The following is an 11,579-nucleotide window of genomic DNA, read 5'->3' as shown; positions in this document are numbered from 1 at the left end:
TGGGGTGTACCTGCCCACGCAAGCTGCTGCTGATCTCCCTTAAAGCCGAGTTAGAGGCTCGGGGCGAGACAGGAGTGACGGGGCGATGCTGTCACTCCATCTGTCACTCTACCCAGCTTGCAGCGGCTGAATTTGAACCCTGAGACTTCGGGCCTTTGCGTTGTTACCGCAGTCCGCATTTCAAAGCCAGAGTTTGGACACTGAGTCACCATGACCTCGAGTACTGGCGGGGCCTGAGCCCGCAGAGCTAGGTCCAGCAGCTTCCCACCCCCTCGTCCTCCTCTGGCTCCCCCTCCCCTAAATGATTAATGCAATGTCTGTTACTCACCTGTGTGGGACCGTCCACAGCAAACATCACCAACTGTTCTCATGCACGTGCAGAAGCTCCGTCCCTTTCCTAACTGTCTGATCGCTTCGATGGTTCACCTTTGACCAACAGCCACAGGAGGGAGCCTCCCCGGTGGTCGACCGGAGCCAGGTGCTGCCAGGCACCCGACTGCAGAGCTTGCCCTCCAGGTGATCTCGCAGGTGAGACCTGGGGCTTTCCTCCACAGTGGGCGGAAGGCGCAGACCCCGTTTCTGGTGTGCAAAGGCACTGTTCAGAGAATGAACTCAGAAGTGCAGAAATGGCTCATACGGCTTTCAGTTCAAACTTTAATACCTCTGAGGGGACCTTTAATCGTCTAAGACTTAAAACATTTTTTATTAAAACTGTACAATAATTTACAAATGAGTAAAAAATTCTCTGGTATATATCATAGGAATCACAATACAAAAATATTTGTAAAATCTTGTAGATCACCATACAAACCTATGTTAGGCCTGTGAATACTGCTTAGCACGGAACAGAATGTCACGTGGTTAGAGGGTGACTATGAAGGGAGTGCCTGGGAGAATACACACACTACCCAGCATGCCGCCGTAAGAAAACAGGCCCAGTTAGTTTTTGCATAAATTTACAATAAAGCTTTTTAAAAAATATACAGTAAACAAATATATGATTTGATACCTATATTCACAATATGAGTTTCCTGAGCCTAACCTTAATTCCATTACTGTGATAAAACACACATTCTCTCAGGGTTTCAAGGATGGGATGACGGTGAGTTGGTGAATGCGTCAGTGCCTCCAAACCCACACTTGGGCATCTCTTCTTTTTGACTTCTAGTACCGGTGTTCACAAGCCCTGTAAGGCACTCGGGGTATCCTGAAGGCTACAGATTCTGCGAGGGCAGAGACTTTAAGGAACAGCCATAGTCCTTCTCCAGCTCAAAATCTAGACCATGGGCACAAGGCAAACACCACACTGGTATCAACAAAGGGATCTGCTATTTATGTGGATTTTTACCTTAGACAAACTAAAGTATCTATGTTGTTCTGTGTGTTGAACACAGAGTGTGATGATGTTAATACAATATAATGTAAATGCTGATGTCCTAGTTACACAGTAAACATTTCTGGCAACATTTCAGGATCCTTCCTCTTGCCTTATTAGGGGGTGATGCATTTATACAGACTTCCCCTGTTAGAAGAGCTAGCAGTAAGACAGCCCAAGTACTTGGAGGAAATTCACTCTAGCCCATTGGTTTGGAAAAGAAGGTATAGCCTGCAATTTAGAAATGCACCTTATTTTTAAATACCTGAATTCTGCTGCTGCTCACTGGACCAGGAAGAGTCAGTGATAAATGCTCATATTTACCTTTTTGGGGGCAAAAACCCAGTTCTGAAATGCTGGGTATTGTAATCAGATGTAAAGAAGGTGCCTATGATAGATGAGTGAAAACAATGATATCTAAGGAGAGGAACTGATGCTCCAACTAGATGTGTGCTTTCAGGAATGGGGCAGAGACGCAATGCAGTTTGGATGTTATTCAGCACGTTCCTTGCACCTTCTCCCTTTCCTATATACATACTTTTTACATATAAACAATTACAACTTCATAAGAATTTGGTACATATTTACATGCTTCTCTTTGCTGTATAGTTTGCCTTATTATTACAGAACTGTGATTAAGAGTGTCTGTGGTGGATAGAGGTGTATGAAGTGCTCCAGACATATATACAACATGCTAAACCATGATGACCCAAATAAACATGAGGGATGTGAATCTGGGAATCTGAGTTTCACTGCACATCTTTAGATCCAAAACAGCTGACCCATGCAGGTACACACTGGGACCATGCCAGGAGCTCTCCCAGAGGAGGAGGCCAGGCTGGCAGGGAGCCAGGTAGAGTTACAACATTTTTCTGGATGCCTGCATCGTAGAGTCCATCGCACTTCAACCCAGAGGTTCACCCATAGCGCCACGGTAGCTTTTATTAACACAAGGCTATTGTGTGCCATTCAGTTCTGAGTATAATAAATGTACCAAGAAGATGCAGTCGTTAAAATGAGACAAAACTATGCACAGAGGACTAAACAAGATTTCAGACTTGAGACGCAAACCCCGAGGTCAGGCTCAGCTAGAGACATTGAACTGGCCCAGTATCTTGCTGAGTAAATCAGGAACTGTGGCTTGAATGACAACAGAAATGGATGGGTCTTTCTTGGACAAATGCTGATTAATAGTGCATTTTCCAGCAGAAATCCTGCAGCCACCAAAGAAAAAGCATATCTGTCTGATACTATTAGCTTTTCCCCGATTTCAACCTAGGGAGCCATGCCTGGTCTGCAGCCACTGTGTCATCTGCCCCAAAGTCAGACATTTCTTCTGACACAAATATAAAATGAACCTAATACTTCCAGACAACCCGGTCCTCCCTACAGCAGCTGAGTCGCTTCTTTTATACAATGCTGCATGTAACATTCACATCTGGCTGCACATCTAACTGCCTCCACTTCTAGGTGCCTCAAAATGGCTAAATCCCACGAATTGCTCTTCTGGTTGAGTGAAAACATGCACAAACACATGCATGTGCACACAGGTGAGTGCACACACACCTCCTGTCAATTCAGCTCTGAGAGCAATACTTAGACCACCAAGGGTGGGAGGACACAGAAGTTCCATCTGCAGCCAGTCAGGCTCCATCCACAGACTGGACGAAGCTCCCGGGCTGCGGCCTGGGTCTCCCAGCAGGAATGGAAATCACACCTAATGTTGCCTTCACCAATGCACTGCTTCCTCTCTGAAAAAGAGTGGAGAAAACGCCGTTTAGTGCGACGACCTGGGGAACGTGGGCACCACAGGTCAGCACTCAAGGCAGTTGGGGCCTTGACCAGGTACTGGCTCTGCACAGGGTGGTCATTGAGCCAATGGCAGGCACTGCCCTCACGGGTCCAGCACGAGCTACAGCGCCACGTCCTGAGCCTCCAGCCCAGGAGACGCACCCGGCACCCACCGAAGGCCACACTCTCAGGATGATGAGTTCATGCTCCCCACAAAGCCCGTACAAAAGTGACCTTGGATCTTTCTCACCATGTCTGGGCCAGCGGCCCGGTTTCTACCCAACTTCCCTCATTACTTAAAAGTGGGCCTCTACTAGGTTCAAAATTTTTATTACCTTTCAATTTTTTAATGTTTTTGAAAAAGTTATGAAGGATCTGCTTTTCACAAGGGCGGTCCCCAGATCAGTCCCTGGGGCACGGCAGCATCGGGTGGGAGGCCGCGTGGGCTGAGGGGCGGGAGCGAGGGCATGCTGGGACAGAGGCAGAGGGCCCGGCAGTAGAGACACCATGGTTTTCTAATCTAGGAGAGGTCTGAAAAGCTTTTTGGTTTTTGATTTTTTAACCTAACTTCTAAGTAAGAAGATATTACCTCAAACAGAATGAAAAATAAATTGTAGTCAAATGACACATACATGTTTACTTCTTCCTGTATTAAGCGTTACAGTTGAAATCTCTGCTGCAGTTAACATAGTACCTTGTTCTTTGTGCCTTTAATCAGGTTCATTTCTAAATAGGCTGTCCTGGAACCATCGATCTCTAGAACGTACAGGAGGAAGGGGACCTGCCAGTCCAGCCCTCATATTTTACAGAGGGAAAAGGTGAAGTCCCATGTAAAACAGGGATTTCCCTCGGTGACACTTCCAGGCTGAGCAGGGCCGGGGATCTGGACACCTATCCAGAAACGCTCCCACCCCATCAGTGCCTCTCTGAATTATGTGATCAACTGCCTGGGGTATGAACTAGGCACATGCAAATAGAGAACAGAGGTCTTGTTGAAAATATTATACTGAATTTTAAAAACTCACTCCCCAAATTGAAGGAACAAGACCACAGCATTTGGTTTCCTGTGGTCACTCGATCCCTCTCCAGAGCCAGCTGCTGCTCTCCATTGTCAACACACTCCACTCACTGCCCTATTTCCAGAACAGAAGACTTTCTGCCCCATCCGTGGCCGCAACATACCACTCACACAGACACGCAATGCACAATACACATACCTGAACATGCGCTAATACACATACCTGCACATGCGTGTACACACAATACACTACACATACATGCCCACACAATATGCACACATGCACTGTACGTGTACACACAATGCAAAATACACATACATGCACATGCAATGCACAACACACATACACATATGTGCACATGCCCAAAGACACCACTCACATACAGCACACACTTGCACACAATATATACACACATGCATACAACACACCACTCACACACAGCACATGCATGCACACACACTACACACACACAAACACACACACACACACACACACACAGAGTTCTGCTTCCAGGTGTGCAGTCTTCCCAAATCCCTTCCGCCCCACCCCGTCTGTTCTGTCTCTTCTAGGGGATGTGGTCTTCTCCCTCCCACCCTCCCTCCCCTTTCTGGCCACTGTCCCTCACAGTCAGCTGAGGACCTCATCCAAACCAGAGCCATGTCAGGCACAGGACAGGTGGGAGGTGGCCACCTATGGGTCTGGCCTTGGTCTCTGTGGCTCCATGGGGCTCCTCAATGCCCCCATGCAAGCTCTGGCACCCCAAAGTCCTCACTCAAGAGTGTCTCCGTGGACAGGCCTGAGGCTGCTAGCTGCAGAAGCACCTGCTTGCAAGGGTGGCCATTGGCTGGCGTCTGGGAACTTGACTTCGAAGCATTCCTTTAGTGAGGAGGTTCCTGCCTAGACTGTTTGTGCAAACAATGTGATTCACGGCAAACGCTGGCCTTTCTTTTGAGGGCCTGGCACGTTAGTGGGCAGGGGGCGCACAACTGAGTAGCCCCCAAATCAAAACCATGAATTTTGGGACTTAGCTGGAATTCCCTGAGCAGAAACACTGCATACGTGGGGCTGTGTTTTGCTGCTGGAGGGAGTGTGTGCCCCGTGTGCACCTCGCAGGGGGAAAGAGCATGGGAGGGGAGAGCGCACAGGAAGTCTGCTCACAGGCCTCTCCAGGCTATGCCTGTGAACTCTTCCCTTGCAGATCCAGCCATGCCTCCTGATTATAGGGCTGCGATAATGGTGTGGCTGTGCCATGGTGTGGCTGTTGTGGTGTGACCCTGCCGTGGTGTGGCCCTGCCGTGGTGTAACCCTGCCGTGGTGTGGCCCTGCCGTGGTGTGGCCCTGCCGTGGTGTGGCCCTGCCGTGGTGTAACCCTGCCGTGGTGTGGCCCTGCCATGGTGTGGCCCTGCTGTGGTGTGACTGTGTGCTGAGTCCTGTGAATCCTAGTGATTCCCCAGGCATGCAGGTGGTCTCGGGGACCCCCAGAACATCTGCTTCCACTGTTGCCTGGAAGTGTGGGGGGTGGAGGGAACATGAGGCTGCGAATTGCCTTCAGGGAGCGCGTTCTTTTACGTACTTGGCTATTCACATGGCAAATATTTACGTGAGTGTATCAGTGCCACAGCAAGGGTTCCACGGGAGAAACCCAGACAATCCTCATCCCAAGAGCTCCCAGTTCTCAGGGAGGGGGCAGGAAAGTGCTGCTCAGGTGGCTGAGCTTCGAGTGACAGGAGAGAGCTAGGATGTGGGGAGCTCAGGCATGGTGCAGGTGGAGCCCCAACCAGCTCAGAGCCCAGGGAGTCCAAAAGTCCCGTCGACAAATACAGCCCCATGGCCGTGCATGATGCTGGGGGAGGATGAGCACCAGAGGGCCCCTGCCCTTCACACTGGAGGGGAAAGCCTGGGTAATTGGCTGTGCATGATGCTGGGGGAGGATGAGCATCGAGGGCCCCTGCCCTTCACGCTGGAGGGGAAAGCCTGGGTAATTTTATCTTGGGCTGCAACGAGGATAGCTGATGAAGTGTAGGAACAAGTTGACAACCACAATCATGAACTTGGCTCATTGGACAGTGCCAAGGGCGGCAGCAGGGACAGGAGATGGCAGCATGCTTGGGGCACCACCCAGGGCTGACACAGGGCATTTCGCATTTCCACAGGTCGGGGCCCCCAGCCCCACGGGCACGAAGGCACCAGAACCTCGCTAAAAGCCACAGGGCAGAACCCTCATCAATAACACCAAGGGTACCACGTGCAGACGGAGTCATACATATGGATCAGGAAACAGCATTCTGATTGATGTCAAAACAGAGCCCGAGGAATAGGCCCCTGCCGTCTGTGTGTGTGCTGGAAATTTCCACTGGGATCTCAACTGTTTGGAAACATAACACAGTTGGCAAGGAAGACAAGAACCTTCCTGGGGTCCAGAACTCTCCCTGCTTCAGAATCAACAGATGATGAATGCCACTGGAAGACTCGGGACCTACAGCCTCAGTTTCCAAAAATGTGCATGAGACAAGCAACCCCAGGGTTCTCACACAGGGTGAGCTGCTTGGGAGGGGGTGAGACCCTGCAGTCTGGATCCTTGCTCTTCCCCAACACTGCCCCACAAATACACAGATTCCCAGCTGATAGGACATGGAGCGAGGGCCGAGCACAGGACCTTTCTCCATATGCTCTTTTGTCTGAGAAACTTCAGCCAAAGATTTTCAAACCAAACAGAAACAAATGGCAACCACTAACTCTGCTCACAGTCAAGGTATTTTTTTCTTGAAGCTCTGATTTGGGGAAAATATGAAATAGGCCTTACCCAGACACAGGCTTTGCCTCTTCCTCCTCTACCCACTTCATGGGGTCTCTCTCAACCCTACAGAGGGGACCAGTGCTGTTATCAACTCCCTGTCTGCCCAGGGCCGCCTCTGAGGTCATCCTCTCCCCAGCCACCAGGGAGGAGCCCCATGTGGCTCACACAGATGCTGGGATGGTCCTACCATCCTGGGACAGTCCTCAGGCACATGGTGCTCTGCTCTGGGTCACCCTCCTACTGATTTTGGCTCTACAGCTCCCTAATAAATAATAAAGGCAGAAGCCACTTTGATGGTGCAGGTGGCAGGTGGGACAGTGAAGTGGGTGCACAGGAGCAGGTGCACACACACAAGCAAATGCACACACACTAGCAAATGCACAGTGTGCACACACACACACACACTACCCAGGGCACAGGAGCAGGTGCACACACACCATGACCAAATGCGGTATGCACACACACACACACACACTACCCAGGGCACAGGAACAGGTGCGCACACACAACCAAATGCACAGCGTGCACACACACCCGTGCACACTACCCAGGGCACAGGAGCAAGTGTATACACACCACGGCCAAATGCACAGTGTGCACACACACATGCACACTACCCAGGGCAAAGGAGCAGGTGCGCACACACCACGACCAAATGCACAGTGTGCACACACACATGCACACTACCCAGGGCACGGGAGCAAGTGTATACACACCATGACCAAATGCACAGTGTGCACACACACACGCACACTACCCAGGGCACAGAAGCAAGTGTATACACACCACGGCCAAATGCACAGTGTGCACACACACATGCACACTACCCAGGGCACAGGAGCAGGTGCGCACACACCACGACCAAATGCGGTGTGGACACACACACGCACACTACCCAGGGCACAGGAGCAGGTGCGCACACACCACGATCAAATGCAGTGTGGACACACACACGCACACTACCCAGGGCACAGGAGCAGGTGCGCACACACCACGACCAAATGCGCAGTGTGCACACACACCCGTGCACACTACCCAGAGCACAGAAGCAAGTGTATATACACCACGACCAAATGCACAGTGTGCACACACACACTACCCAGGGCACAGGAGCAAGTGTATATACACCACGACCAAATGCAGTGTTCACCCACACACGCACACTACCCAGGGCACCGGAGCAGGTGCGCACACACCACGACCAAATGCGCAGTGTGCACACACACCCGTGCACACTACCCAGGGCACAGGAGCAAGTGTATATACACCACGACCAAATGCACAGTGTGCACACACACACTACCCAGGGCACAGGAGCAAGTGTATATACACCACGACCAAATGCAGTGTTCACCCACACACGCACACTACCCAGGGCACCGGAGCAGGTGTATACACACCACGACCAAATGCACAGTGTGTGCACTCCCCCCACACGCTGGCATGTGTGCACACACCCGTGCGCACACTTTCTGCCTGTTCTCCATGGGTTCCTGGTTTCATTTTCTATCTAGTGGTGGCAGCTGTTCTCACAGGCCTCCACAGCGATGCCCAGCTACCCTTTCTGAAATCAGCTTCTCTAATAATGCCATCCCTTATTAACGGCCCCATGGCCAGGCTAGTAAAAGGATCCATTATTGCTTTAACCAAGATGGTTGCATTATAGATTGCAAGACAGCTGGCCCGCAGGCTGTAAGCTGCTGGCTGAAAAGAATAAATTAGACAATAGAGCAATAAAGCGGGGAGGGGGACTCATGGTTTCAAGTCGGTTGTTCAGTTTCTGAGATTTTGTGCAAATCACCCAGTAACATTTGAGAAACATCTTTGCCCTTGGTAAAAACAGAAAGATTCTAAACAAAGAGCAAAGAGAAATAGCTCCAAAGCCAATAGGAACCGGAAAAGAGGTTGGCATCATCTCCCAAAGTTGAAGATTCCAACTCCTAATGTGACCCAGGAGTAGTCGCAGCACCAGCACATCAGGAGACTCCACAGGAATGTTCAAGAAGCAGCAATCATAACAAGCAGAAGCCTGGAAATAACCAAAGGTCCACCAGAGGGGAGGTAAAGCCCCAGCATGAGGTCGCAGATTGGAGGGTGCACATGGCTGAATCCCTGCAGAGTGATTCCAAGCACAAAACACCCAAAAGATGCCTGTTAACAAAGATTTCAAACACAATTAAAGAGTCTGCCTTTTGGAAACGTGTCTGCCATCGTGATGGTATAGTGGTTAGTACTCTGCGTTGTGGAAATATGTCTGCTACAAAGCACTGTGCAAAGCCCTCATGGGGAGGGGATGGGATGGGCCACAAAGTCAGAGGTCAGTGTTTGTTTTGGGTGGCAGAGCCACAGATGTAACAATGAAGGGACAAAATGAGCAAGCAGGCTGCTGCAGACCAGCAGCAACAGCAAGGCACACACCAGCACCAGGACCAAGGCCATGCCGTGCACCAAGAAACACGAGGATGACGCTGTGCTGAGGATGAGGGGACCAGGCAGGAGCTGCTAGCAGGGACCCTCCCGCTAGTTCTGCCATGCAAATGCAACGTGACCCCATGGCTGCCTGTGAGCTGGAGGCTGCACGGGAGCTGCTTCTGCCATCAGACAAACACACGGCTGAGCCCAGGGCGGAGCCCCTCCCCGTTCCCTCTTGGGGCTGGAGCCCTGGCTGATGAAGCTGCCCTAATGGGCAGTTGCTGGGGGGCAGATCCTGCAGGGAGCATGGTGGGGCACCTGGAAGACTCCACCCGCTGATCGGGATCTGGCAGCCTCTGCTTCCAAGAGAGACAGGCAGTGCCTGGGCAGTACTCAGGGAGGGGCGCTTCCCCCAGCTCAGCAACTGCCCTGGGAGGGGACAGCCCCAAAGGACTAATTATTCACACTTGGGTGAGCTGTTTCTAAACACCTCACCTTTTATTTCTCTTTTTTTTTCTTTAACAATATAGATAAATTCAGTAAGAAAACAATTTCACTGAGCTACGATGCAGAGCATTACACATTTCTTTTAAGTGAAGCTTCCTGCTCCATCATGCACGATGGCCATGAACTGTGGATACATCCTGAACAGAGGCAGCCTTTTAAAATCCCTGGATTTTAAGATGACCAAACAGACATCATCTCCAGCAGCAGCATGGAGGGGGCAGTCTGTGACCCAGCTCAGAAGAGCAGGGCTGCTCATTGGCATTCAGGTGCCTGCTCTGCAGAAGCTGTAAATCTGAACCTGCTGACAGTTAATCAACACACCTCGAGCTTCCAGACCCTGAGTTGGCACAGGCCCAGGCCTAGAGATCCAGCCCACCCTGGGGTCAAATGGGGACCAGACACGCTGGCTCTGCCAGCTCAAGGGACCCCATCAGCATCCCTGCTTTCCCATCTTGCAGTGGCAGAGTAAGGTGGACACCCCAGCCAGGATGGCACTGACCACAGAGCCAAGCAGAAGGGACTTTAATAACAAAAAGGAGGAGTTATTGACCATGGGGTGGACATTCACATGCAAAAAAAATGAACTTCAATCCATACTGAGCCCCAGATGCAAAAGTTAACTCAAAGTGAATCACAGGTGTTTTAAATTTAAGACATAAAACCACAGATTCTAGAAGGAAATGGGAGAAAATATTTGTGACTTTGAGTTAGGCAAGGTTTTCTTAGTTCTAACATCAAAAACCACACTTCATTTTTTTAAAGTAGATAAATTAGACTTCATCAAAATTAAGAATTTCTGCTCTTTAAATGACACTCAAGGGAATGAAAAGACGAAAGACAGACTGGAAGAAATACTTTTCAGTGGTGTATCTGATAATAGCACATATCCACAATAGAGGAAGAACCTCTCAAAACTCAGGAATAACAAAGCAAACAACCCAATTCAAAAATGGGCAAATGATCTGAACAGATGTTTCACCAAAGAAGGTATATGGATGGAAAATCAACACAAAAAAAAGATGCTCAACATCATTAGTCAGTAGCGAAATGCAAATGAAACCCCAAATAAGATGCCACTCCCCCTCTATTGGAAGGGACCGAATAAGGAGAAACAGCCTAACCTGTGAAGACGTTGCATGTGGGACAATGGAAACCCTCCCAGCGCCGGTGGAAGTGCAAAATGGAACAGCCACTCCGGACAACAGTTACTTATTGCACTCACCATGTAATCCAGCAGACCCAATCCTAGGTATTTACCCAAGAGAAAGGAAGACTTGCTTTCATGAAAAAACCTGTCACACATTACAGCAGTTTTGTTCATATTTGCCCCAAACCGGAAACCACCCTGAGGTCCTTCAACAAGACCCTGGTGCACTGTGGTCCTTTCACCCGAGGGGATTCCGCTTGGGAACAGAAGGAAAACCCAGAGCCCACGGAACCCACGGAGCACAAGGAACCTCATGTGGGTTTTGCTGAACATAAACACAGCCAGATCCCCAAAGCTGCGCTATGTGACTCTATTTACCAGATGTGGAAGTGGCAAAACTGACACAATGAGAAACAGGTCACGGCTGCCAGGAAGGGGCCACTGCACAGGCAGCAGGAGGCAGCTCGGGGATGGGACAGTCTGTGTTGGGGCTGGGTTGGTGGATGCACGTGCTGTGCATGGGCCACAACC

The 11,579-nt window shown here is 50.2% G+C and overlaps 2 protein-coding genes across 3 annotated transcripts in view; one reads left to right on the top strand and one right to left on the bottom strand.

Moving 5' to 3' along the window:
* Nucleotides 1–1,932: 1,932 nt before the first annotated feature.
* Nucleotides 1,933–11,579, bottom strand: part of JAKMIP3 (Janus kinase and microtubule interacting protein 3) — a 120,575-nt gene continuing 110,928 nt past the window's right edge. For both annotated transcript variants that reach the window (XM_024253819.3, XM_063727825.1), the window contains one exon: nucleotides 1,933–3,126. The gene's annotated coding sequence lies outside the window, so the exon portion shown is untranslated. The remainder of the gene's footprint in view (nucleotides 3,127–11,579) is intronic.
* On the top strand, nucleotides 3,885–9,075 carry LOC129048400 (uncharacterized). Its single transcript, XM_054523078.1, has 2 exons — nucleotides 3,885–3,984; nucleotides 6,339–9,075. Exon 2 carries the CDS (start codon nucleotides 7,421–7,423, stop codon nucleotides 8,582–8,584), a length of 1,164 nt encoding a protein of 387 aa, XP_054379053.1. The 5' UTR covers nucleotides 3,885–3,984; nucleotides 6,339–7,420; the 3' UTR covers nucleotides 8,585–9,075.

This window comes from Pongo abelii, chromosome 8, assembly GCF_028885655.2.
Source record: "Pongo abelii isolate AG06213 chromosome 8, NHGRI_mPonAbe1-v2.0_pri, whole genome shotgun sequence".
Lineage (NCBI taxonomy): Eukaryota > Metazoa > Chordata > Mammalia > Primates > Hominidae > Pongo > Pongo abelii.
The sequence above is the reverse complement of the archived record's forward strand: the minus strand, read 5'-3'. Positions and strand labels throughout refer to the sequence as shown.

What these genes read in the sequence shown, in the direction of transcription:
- LOC129048400 (XM_054523078.1), top strand. Translation starts at nt 7,421, where the DNA reads ATGACCAAATGCGGTATGCACACACACACACACACACTACCCAGGGCA.